General features: G+C 42.1%; 1 protein-coding gene across 5 annotated transcripts in view; it reads right to left on the bottom strand.

Annotated features, from left to right (window-relative positions):
* Nucleotides 1–12,160, bottom strand: part of epha3 (eph receptor A3) — a 445,799-nt gene that overhangs the window by 362,228 nt on the left and 71,411 nt on the right. For all 5 annotated transcript variants that reach the window (XM_070976187.1, XM_070976189.1, XM_070976192.1 and 2 more), the window contains exons 11-15: nt 10,582–10,767; nt 6,691–6,752; nt 4,122–4,331; nt 1,473–1,622; nt 520–713 (exon numbers count right to left, since the gene is read on the bottom strand). In XM_070976187.1, coding sequence (XP_070832288.1) covers nt 520–713; nt 1,473–1,622; nt 4,122–4,331; nt 6,691–6,752; nt 10,582–10,767 — 802 coding nt within the window. The remainder of the gene's footprint in view (nt 1–519; nt 714–1,472; nt 1,623–4,121; nt 4,332–6,690; nt 6,753–10,581; nt 10,768–12,160) is intronic.

Below are 12,160 nucleotides of genomic sequence, written 5' to 3'. Positions count from 1 at the left end.
AAAAACCTCCCTTTTCCCCAACTGTATCCCTCCGCCTTTTTATCGCCCATGACATTAATAATGGCAAACTGTGCTTCATTTATGGAAAATAAAACCAATACCTCATGATGACTGAGCAGGGAGTGCAATGACCTGCAACAGCCCATAATGGTGTGCATGGAAGGTATAATGGGAACTGCTACCAGTGTTGGACTGCCTGGAGCCAGGTGTCTGGTAGTCAGCTACATGGGAACCGCAGCAGGAGAAAAAAGCAACAATAACCACACTCTGGGCTTTACCTGCTTATTTTCTCCATTTACATGTATCATTCACATTAAGCAGTCTGCAGAATGCCACAAAGGCTTTGTTGTTTGGTCTGTGCGTGTAACCAGCAGAAGGCTAGACCAGCAGGTGAAGCTGTATCACGTTCGCCTCCTTGCACCAGCTGCGAGCTGTGAGTGTTTTCTTTATGTGTGCTGCTTATCGTGTGCACACAACAAGCTCCAACAATGAAAACAAATAAAAGGTGCAATATCCCACCTGGATGTGGTGTTGGCTGTGATTTTGAGGCTACCAGGGTTGCGGATGAGTTTATCCAGGATGCTAACGATCTGTTCAAACTTCGGCCGGTTGTTCCTCTCCTTCTGCCAGCAGTCCAACATCAGCTGGTAGAGGGTAGCAGGGCAGTCCATGGGTGGGGGCAGGCGGTAACCCTCATCGACAGCTTTTATTACCTAAATGTAGGAAGGGAAAGACAAAATTTGAGAAATGACAGATGAAATGTGTTCAGCATCATGTGCTCTATTGTAGTAGTTACTGCTTTTTTCATCATCAGGGTTTTACATATAAATAAGTTTCCTGTAAACGGTGGATTACACATTCTTTTGATATAATACTTGTCCGTTAAGATGCTGCATTCTGGAGCTGGTTGCATTGTCTTGAGTTCTTAAGTGGTTTGGGGTTATAAGGATTGCGTTTTGCATGAACCCAAGGAGAAAAGTTTCCACTTCAGTGAATGGGGATCATAACAAATTAAATTAAATGACGCTGCAGTGAATTACTTCTGAATGAATAAAAAGCATCAAACCCTTTAGACCCGCTGAAAACACACTCCACTACACCCTCAGGATGGTCATTAGGCTGAGACAACAACATTCTTCACTTGATATTTTGAAGGTTTAACAGCACTTAACACTCTTTAACACTCTTTAACCGTATTTGACTTAGCAGTGCAATGCAACAATGTTTTTTCTCTAAAGTGTCTTAAGTGCCGTCCTGCATCTCTGGAATTACATTCCCTTGTTCCCCTCTTATGTGCCATAATCCTCTTCACACAACCCTGAACAAGAACTTAACATCTCATCTAAATCAGTGGAAGCCGCTGGTGCCTTAACTCACTTCCCATCAGACCTGGCAGCACTGCTGCAGTGGTGGGTGCGCCACACAGACGCCTCCGTTCAAGGAGGTTAACTCGGCAACATGGCAGTACTCACATCCTGATTGGACATCTCCCAGTATGGCCGTTCCCCATATGACATCACTTCCCAGAGCACAATGCCGTAACTCCAAGCATCGCTGGCTGATGTAAACTTCCTGTAGGCAATAGCCTCTGGAGCCGTCCACCGGATAGGGATCTTACCTCCCTGAAAGAGAGAGAGCAAGAGAAAAATGAAGCAGTCAATCAATATTTTTGAGCGCAATCTCACTACCTGACATTACCATGTATTTTGGCTAACCTTAACAAAGGGTTTATGTCAGTTTTATGGGATAAATTTGATATAGAAATATTTCTATCGCTACGTGGTGGTAGGACCTGCAGAGAAACCTTCAAAGAAGATTTTCCACAGTTTGCTCTTTCACACTGGGATGTATAAACATTCTGACAAAACCGTAATAGATGCTGAAATATTTTTCTCGGCCATTGAAACAATATATAATGGTAATGTTCAGTTTTAATCAAAAAGTATCTGCATCAACCATAAAGAATGGAAGAAAAAAACCCATTAATAAAACCATAATCCAAAGTTTCCTGCTTAACTTCTCACTGTTGTGTCTGCTGCATTTGTCATTCTAGCTGAGAGGCAGTACAAATGAAGAAAATGGGGCTGGGGAAAGGGGGCCGGTGGCAGCCAAAGTTAACAGAGACATCGGCCAAGTCGCTCAGCTCTTGCTGGGGATGTGCAGCCAAACACATATACACTGCCCTCCATAAAACACACTCTTACAGCCTGATCTGAAGAGAAACGTAATACACGGAAAGACACACAGTCGCACACATGGCTGCACACACGGACATAGGCGCACATGGAAACACACAATGCGAGCACAAACATAACAACACACACACACTACTCTTAGACTGCACTCTTCTGCTCCCCTAAAAGGGCAAAGTGCAAGATGTGTGAACACACGTTGGACTCACATACATAGAAACACACATAAACATTCGCTATAAACTAAACATAAACTATAGATTTTGCCTAAAACAGAAAGGCTAGAGACGCTAAAAAAAAAAAAAAAAAAGAAAGTTCCACCGAGGGGAGGAAATCTGCCAGCATGTGCCGAATGTTTTCAGTTACTGTAACATGGCAGAGTTTATTATTCTGTCTTATTATTTTAGATTATGTATTTCTGGGAGAAAGGCAAACGGCACACTGACTGTTTATTTGACAAGCAATTCTCAGCCAGCAAATTATACAGTGTTTAAAGGGGCTGCACGCATGGTCTTGACCACAGGATCCTATGATGAAAATTACCACACACACACGCGCTGCAAAAAGTACGGATAAATGCCTGAAGTGTGGCGTGCCTGTTGATAATGTTTCATTTTGTGGCATGCGCTTAAAGTAGGGAAACTATTAAAATAGGGTGAAATGATTTTTCCTTTTCGGTCCGAATTTCCTCCAACTGACATCTGCTTACCTCCAAGACGCTAACACGTGTTTCTCAAAAGCTTGGCTAAAAGTAAATTTCCACATATCCTTCTGTTTGAAAAATGAATCATTTCTTAAGCATATGTGGGATGTAAGCTAACCTATGTGATGAATGCAACAACTGTGACATTTGTTTCATTGTTGCTTCACTCTGATTAACTCGTAAGCAGCCACTCATCACCATAATGGCAAACAGCGACGAGTGAGAAAGATCAGACATGGCAAACCTAAACAAGTATTTTATGAAACCATGAAGTCATTCTTTATACAGCCCCGCCTATCACTTGTTTTTAAGCTCAATAAACACAGATAATAATAATAATAATAATTCGGGACATTGAAATCTTCCAGGACTCGACGAACGGAAGCCCTGGTCATCATCTAAAAAAGCGATTGAGGCCGAGCTGCAAAGTGGATGAGATGTACAAATATTACCTAGACTGAAGCGATAAATATGGCCGGAGACAGTGGGTAATAAAAGGCAAGAATAAGATTTTCCATGTCTCAATCCTCTAAAAATGAGATATGTTAACCCCTAACCCCTTTGCTTATACTGTACCGTATTTGTGCCACGTAGCATCTCAACATGCACTTTCAGGATAAAACCCAATGGGGTGAATATTGGGGTGGATGTTGACCACACTCTCACAGCTTCTTATTGACATAATGCTTCCCATCAGGGCACTCGGTTCTGGGAGGGGTCTTCTCCATGACCTCCCCTGTTGGTGAATGTTTGCAATTTCTGTGCTGTGATTCAGGGAGTTGAAGCTCTGTGGATTTATGTCAGTCTCATCACATCTCTGCTTTTATTCATTTGTTCTTCTCTGTGTATGCAATATATGTGTGTGGATGAGAGGGAGGGCAGGAGAGGATGGAGGTGTACAGCCCATTTCATATTAATCTACATCATTATGAATTCGCATAAATAGAATTGCTGTTTGGTATTTTCTGATGATTTTTGCTGGAGAGAAACTTACATTATTCTGATTTAAACAGGAAACTGGAGATGCTGTTGGCAGTTTTAGGGCTTCAGTAAAGAGAACAGCAATATATGGAGGACCATATTCCACTGAGGCATTTAGGGAATTATATGTAACATTAAATTTTAAGCAAAACATTCCTAAAATAAATGGTGCGCCCGAGGACAGCGCCCAACATATTTATTCATGCTGTCATTTTCGTCCTAATTGTGTTTTCGTTCCAGCTCACCCTGGTGGTGTAAGCCGCCTCCGGGTCGTCCTCCAGGACTCGGGACAGGCCAAAGTCTGACACTTTACACACCAGGTTGCTGTTGACCAGGATGTTTCGAGCTGCCAGGTCTCGGTGAACGTAGCCCATGTCTGACAGGTACTTCATGCCCGAGGCGATGCCACGCAGCATGCCAACCAACTGGATGCCTGTAAACTGGGCGTCGTGTTTCTAATAAAAGAAAGAAGAAAGAAAGAAAAGAGCAGGCACATGCTGTTAATACTGCATGTTAAATATATATTACACACAACACAAAGGGAGCCTGACCTTTCTGACTGTTTGCATAAAATGAAAGCTCTCTACATTAGTATCCACAGCTTTTTCATTAACCTTTAAAAAACAACTTTGACATTCTGCACCTCATCTTCAGCTCAACTGTGAAATACCAAAGGCAGAGATGCAGCAATGTATGGAAATTAGGATCAGACCAATATATACTGTATAAATGAAATGGCCTTTCTTTTTCAATCTGTCTACTTACTGTTAACCAGGACTCATATGATAATATTTTACTGCATATTTATTGTCCAATCTGATGACAGACGAGAGCCCTTTATCTTGAGCTGACTGACCTGATTTCTGTGACATTTTGGTTGGAAATTTCAGAAATATACATGAATAATTCTTATTTTTAAGAGTCTAAATGCAGTTTTTCATGAATGGATGAATATGTATAACACATAAAACACACACTTAAACTTTTAAAGGTATAAAACATGAGCACTGTGGTATTTAAAAGCATTGTGCGCTGATCTTCAGAAAGTATCATGGAAATGCTTCTCGAATAAGAACGCAGAGAAATCTGTTTATAATGTAAATCCTTAAAGTCTTGACTGGATTTTTAGCTCAATAAAATGTTTGCAGAGCGGTTGGATGCAGCCTTCAAATAAACTTTCCCTTAATAATGATGGACGTGATATAAACACGAAACACTTCTTTTTTTGTTTGCATTGGCAGGCGGGAGTGTTTATACTGCTGTACACTGGCAAGTGTTTATGATTCAGCCTATACATGTCTGGATGGGGAAGAAATATCAACAAAGACGACGAGAGGAAAGCACACACTTAAGATGATGGATCTATCTATCTATCTATCTATCTATCTATCTATCTATCTATCTATCTATCTATCTATCTATCTATCTATCTATCTATCTATCTATCTATCTATCTATCTATCTATCTTCCATTCTTGCTCTTTACATGCACTCGTTTGCTCCGCGTGAGTCAAAGATGACGTCATTTGCGAGATGAGTGTAAGATGAGTGTGTTTTCCTTTGAAAACCAAGAGGGCCCCCCTCCCCTCCCATTTCGTCTGCAGCAATTAGTGGCCAGAACCACCTGGCATAGTCACCTCAAAGCTGTGCAGATTCAGGACACAGCCATAAGCTGCAATGCGTGAGCTATGCTTTTGCATGTGCATGTGTGTGTGTGTGCGTGCAATATGACACATTTCAATGACAAAGTGCAGGCCTCTGGGAAAATGTCAGGAAACAACAGCTACTCCTCCTGCATGTGTCTGGATACTGTGCAGACACATGTGGGAAAGGGCTAAAACAGGCATCATTGCACATGCTCTCATGCCAGTGTTGCGGCTTGGCTGTGGTGCTGTGGCTAATTTCAGTGAGGCAGGTCAGTTCCTCTTTAAGAGACAGACGCATGGCAAGAATCAGCTTCAGTCCCCGCCAGTGAGGATAAAACCTGATCATTTGATCAGCCCCGTGTGGCCAGTTCAGCTGAAACAGTCATAACTGCTAAAATCAACCATTGTCTGGAACAGCATTTACTGAAATCTAGAGTCGGCTTCGAGAGCTTTTCTTTAAACAGGGAGGAAATGAGCTTTTTGGTCAGAGGACCAAATTGGTTTCTTCTTCTTCTTCTTCTTCTTCTTCATAATAATAATAATAATAATAATAATAATAATAACTGTAACTAGACTGATATCTGTGATCTCATTTTGAGAAAATTGCCTTTTACATAAATGAATAGATGAAGTTTTTTTAATGAAAAAAAGATGGAACATGAGATTTTTTGCTTTCATTTGTTTCATGCTGTATCTGTTATTTGACAGCATCCACAAAGAAAGATTTAATCTGTGCTCAATGACACAAAGACAGCACTGAAACTTGTTACCGTACTCATTCATTAGCACATCTAATTTTTAATTTTGTCCGTCTATGCATAGAGTTCAGCGCTGCTAGGGTAAAAAGTTGGACTTTTCAGAGTTTTTAACGCGTTTGAAATGTCACTGTTTGATGTCAACATTTGAAAAATACAAGCTTTGTAGACGCGTGTGATGTCAAAGATTTACCGCACTGCTCGGCCTGATGTGTAATGTCCGGTCAGCCTGTGTTCTACAGGTGCAAGGCTCTTTTTTCACCACATTAAGCTGTTCCCTGGTGTGTGGTCCTTAATCCTCAGCTATCAAGTATGTGTTGCCCCAACTGCCTCAGGGTGTGCACCTCTATGATACATCATGATCCACCCTAGACTCCAAACATGTGTGTGTGTTTGTCCATGTTGTTACTTACTCTCAAAAAGCTGTCCAGGGATCCATTCTCCATGTATTCTGTGACGATCATGACGGGTTTACCTGCGACAGAAGGGAGGTGTTCAATCTGAGGTCATGTCATATCCGTTGAGTCAAACACTTCCGTTTGCGGTGCAAAAGCACCACCAGCCAAACAACAGACACTCACAGCCCAACATCATATTGATTTCAGATTAATTCTCTGAAACTGGACGTAGGGAGTCAACAGGGAGGCCTGTAACTTGACTTAAAGCAGACATACATGTGCCCTGACTGTGACCAGCTTCAACTTGCTCTCCTCTCTGTCACACACACACACACACACACACACACACACACACACACACACACACACACACACACACCTACACACACACACACGCACACACACACACACACACACACACACACACACACACACAGCAGAATGAAACGATCACCAGTCATAGTTTAAGGGTCTCAGCAGGTCAGCTGTCAAAGTGTGACATCTTTATTTCTGTGGAAGATCTGTCTGTAAATCCACGCTGCCTGCTATCATCTGTACCTGATCAGACTATGCAGCCAACGCAAGGTTTATTACAGGCGGATGAAGGAAAAAAAAAAAAAAAACTCTCTTTATGAAACCTTTAAATCAGCCATTATTAAATGAACAGCATGGGTGTCAGGACTTGTTTGTGTCCCAGATGGCTTTGCTCTCCCTGCTTCACTCTTGACTTACCCTCAGCCGTATGCTTCTTCTCCATTTTATTCTGATTAATGTGCCCTCCTCCCTCCTCTGCCTGCCCTCTTTCATTCCCGACCTACCTTTTCTCTATCATCCCTGCCTCCTTCCTTCCCCATCACCCCATCCTTCTATCTTCCTTCCACCCCTCTTGCATGTATTAATGTGAACCCTCCCCACATCTGGCGAGACAGACACTTTTTTTTTCCTTTCCAGGAACGACACGGACCGAGCGGAGAGGGTGATGGAATCGGCCCTTAAAAGAAACAAATCCATTACTCGCATCGGAAAAGAATAAACTTTCCATTAATAACGATGGAAGTTGGCTGACTCGGTATCTTTAATTAAATCAAAGCAGATCTGAGCGAAGCATATTGAATTACGAATGAAAATGTCCCTTTGAGTCAATCAGACTCTGACAAAAGAAAGTCTTATTTGGCACGAGCTTAAAGCGAATGAGCCAAGACAGAAGGTGTGTTGGAGTTATCTTATGGCTGTAAGGAGGAAAAATCAATGATGACTCCTAGTTTGTGAAGCACACATACCTTCAATTTAAACAGTTTGTGTGTCTCAATTTTTTAAAGACATACACTTTTCTGCTTTTTGCCACTATAAGAAAAGATTTCACTCTCCCAACATTATTGATTGACTTGATACAGCTGCAACACTTTCTTTTACAATTACAGTGAAAAATACAGATATAGTTAAAAAGCCTCCACCCCCTTCTCCCTAAAAGGCTGTGATGGATCGCTCCGTTTACCAGCGGACGGCTTTTATAGTCGCAGACGGGAACACACACACCCGGTCCTCCCTCCTGTCCTCCGCCCTCTTCCCTTCCCTCTTTCTCTCTATTCTCAACATTGGCAGCAAAGATAAAGGCCCCCAAGCCCCATTTGTTCCGTGAACACAAGTGTGAGTGTGTTTGTGTGTGGGTGTGTGTGCAAGGGTGGATGTGTGTGCACTGTACGGGCGTGAGAGAAAAGAATACGTGTATGTGTGTGTGCGTGTGTGTGTGGCTGCAAATATGCAGCCTGTGGATCAGCCAAAAGCAGCAGCAAGGTAAATGGGGTGTGAAAGTCTCAGGATTATTAAGAATTAACAGGAGCAGCTTAATAAATCACCCTACAGCAGTGTGTGTGTGTGTGTGTGTGTGTGTGTGTGTGTGTGTGTGTGTGTGTGTGTGTGTGTGTGTGTGTGTGTGTGTGTAGGTGTGCCTGAGAGCATATCAAATGGACCTCCTAAAACTATGCCCTGCACTCATGCTGCTCAAGCTCACGCACATGTGTTAAGGGTATCCCTCCAAAGGTCATGTACACACACACACACACACACGCACGCATGCACACACACAGAGACTGAATATTGGGCTTCCCCTATTAGTCTAAAAGCAGCCGATGAAACCACAGTCTTGTGTTATTGCAGCATTTCTCACCGGCTGGACATTAACAGGAAGAGTGGTGTAAGATGTATTAGACAAACAGTCTCAATGATGAGGGATTACGCACATAAAAACTCCTTCACAGGATGTGCTGCGTTCAGTAACAAAGAGCTTGAAAAAAGCTGAAGTTGTGAGTCAATGTGTTTTCCTTGAAAAGGTTTTGCACAGTAACTTTTTCTGTTTGTGCCCAAAACAAAAAGTTTATTTATTTATTAAAATGTTTGCATTCAGTCCTGTGTCTATTCATTTCTCCTATTAACAACATTTTTCACTGAATTCATCCATCCATCCATCCATTTTCTGTGCCCTGTCCCTTTCGGGGTCGCAGGGGGGCCGGAGCCTATCTCGGCTGTCAACGGGCGGGAGGCGGGGTACACCCTGGACTGGTCGCCAGCCGATCGCAGGGCACATACACACAACCATTCACACTCACACTCACACCTAGGGGCTCACTTCAAACAATTTTGATTCTCAGAATTATCACAATTAAAGCAAATGCTAACAAAAAATTCAATACCAAGCACTTTTTCCCATGATGCAATGTTTCATCTTTGTTCCTCAGGGGGGAAAATGGTCAATGGTGACTCAAACAATAAAACATGACTTTAATTGAAAAATCATTCAAATCAAATCATCATTTTTGTATTATATTATCAATATTATTTTTCTAATTGTTTTTTATACTCTTTTGTATATAATGTACTTATAGATATAGTTGGCTTTATTTTGAGTCATTTTTATTGTGTATTTACTATTTTCTTACCTTTCCTTTTCATTCTTGCTGTCTGTAACAAATAAATTTCCCCAGTGTGTGATCAATACAGTCTCATCTTATCAATTTGCAGTTTCTATGCTGTCATATGACAGCAGGAAAAAGCAAGAGAAACAGTAAAAAATGGACCATTAATTCGTCAACACAGTATGCTTTGAACGTCCTGATTCCTCGTTTGGAGATGCTCTTGTCGATTAGAAGGCATGCTAGTAAACCACAGATTCAAAGGACTGAAACTGACAGAGGCACGGAGCAATTAAAGCTTTGAGATTACACAAAAATGTAGAGATGGAGAAAAGAGGAACAAAATAAGAGAAGCCATAAATGGAGGAGAATAAAGTAAGGGAAGTTCTCCATGTATTTTATTCCATTCTTTAGAATAACCATACTGGCAGAACTACTTAACAAGCCCGGTGCCGCAGGGAGAGATAGAGGCCAGGCCCGTTTCTCAGCGACAAAGTTCAGACTCATTATTTCCCTTTTTCTGCAGTCATTCCTTTTTAAAGAGGCCTTCTGTGTGCTAATGATAGTGTTATAAAGAGGCCCAGAGGGGAGCGAGTCAGAGATATGGATTTATGGATTTATGCCCGCTTTGGACACAGGCTTTGATCAGAGCACATTGATCTGCAGAGATTTACACCACGGCAACTCAATAAAACTCCTGCGCTCTTTCGCAGAAGTGTCGGCCACTTTAGAGCCATTTGTCAAAGACAATTGCAATCCGGAATCGGTAAAAAGAGTCTCTGGTGAGGCCCGATGTGTGATGGAATGTGAATGCAAATCTCTATCAAGCTATCTCTCTCACTTGTTTCCCTCATATTCTATTTTTAACAACACCTAAACATGAGATTAAAAAAAAGTGAAAAGCATAAGATAGATAACCTTGATTGCACAGCGTGAACTGATGAAAGGACTAAACCCTTCAACGTGCCTTTAAGTCATGAGTCATGCGTGCACTTACTGCGTGTCACCACCCCCTCCAGCCTGATGATGTTGGGGTGGTCAAACTGTCCCATGATTGACGCCTCAGCCAGGAAGTCCCGCCTCTGTTTGTCTGTGTATCCTCCTTTCAGGGTCTTGATGGCCACACAGATCTCCTTCTTGCTGGGCAGCTTCAGGCGGCCACTGCACACCTCGCCAAACTCACCTGAAGACAAAAACATGGAGGATGCAACAAAGTATGTTTAAATGTACTATAATATCATCATACAGCCTTCAGAAATGGTCCAAATGTTTGTCCATGTGAAAATCCTTGAACAATGAATTAGCTTATGGGGAATATTATATTAATATGCTTCAAGGGAAGCTGTTGTATGAATCAGGGCATGAAGATTCATATTTAAATTCCCCATAGAACTTACATCTTTAATCAATTATATATGGTTCAACCAGGAACTGACTCAGTCTGTAAAAAAAAAAAGCAATTGCTTTAAACTCTGGGGCAATTTCTGGTGTTTCTCAACCTGGGTTTTATTCTCATAGGCTAATTATGTCATTTCAGACTATGGGTCATGGTAACTTTACATTTACCTCCATTGTGGAGATAATGGAAACAGAGACCATGACAGAAGATGTACATTATATCAGGGAAAGCAGTGTGAGCCTTTCCTAAAACGTCTGTTTCACATAAATCATTGGAAACACTTTGAGTCCAACCAAAAGTAAAGCTTCCTTGTTTAGCTATTGTAGCTAACTGAGCAGGGATCCAACTAGAGGGCAGCTTAGTGGGTAACTCAACTAGCCGCCTTGTCCTTAAACCTCTAAACCCACTTACAACAAACAAAAGGAGAGGCTGCGTTCCAATTGTAATCCATGTTTGAAGTCAGTTTCACCATTGGCAGCAACAGGCAGAAGGCAGAAGAAGTACAGTACGTGCAGCCCTGAATCAGAATAAAAGAATCAAATGTTGTTTGAAGCGTCACGATACAGGATTTCAACAGCTGCAACGGTCACTTAGCGCCAAAGATGAAGCTGCAGATCAAAGAGGAGCTTGATCATTACTTAAGTCCCATTAATCAGGAAATGTATTTATTGATTTTGGAGAGAAATCACTGCATAATTATGTGTCATGACCACTCGCTATATTAATCACACCATGTGCAGCAATGCACTTTGAATCTGATCCACCTGAATGCTCATTCCAGATAAGAACACACTGAGCAGACGGCAGAGACCTCTCAACTTGCAATGACGTATTAAATCGCAACGTGACTTAACATCCACTCTGGGAGAGATCAATTAGCATTCCTCGCTGGTGAGGGGATGCATGTGTTTACCTCAGCCTGCGTGTGTGTGTGTGTGCGAATGTGTGTGTTTCACGAGGTACTGTAGGCTTTGCAGGCAGGCTGGCGGCTTCAAGGGCAGCCGGCCACGTTCCAGCTGGTGACAGGGATTCGGCTGGACTGCAAAGGATGAGTGGAACACGCACATCTGTGTGTATCTGCGTGTGCTTTACTTCACAGTGCATATGCAGATTGAGTGTGCTCATGCGAGGTGATGTCAGAGCTTAGATGTGCAGCTCTCTCTCACTCCAGCACAAT

Source organism: Chaetodon trifascialis, chromosome 12 (genome assembly GCF_039877785.1).
Source record: "Chaetodon trifascialis isolate fChaTrf1 chromosome 12, fChaTrf1.hap1, whole genome shotgun sequence".
In the NCBI taxonomy this organism is placed as follows: domain Eukaryota; kingdom Metazoa; phylum Chordata; class Actinopteri; order Chaetodontiformes; family Chaetodontidae; genus Chaetodon; species Chaetodon trifascialis.
Note: the sequence above shows the minus strand (reverse complement) of the source record. Positions and strands in the feature narration are given on the sequence as shown.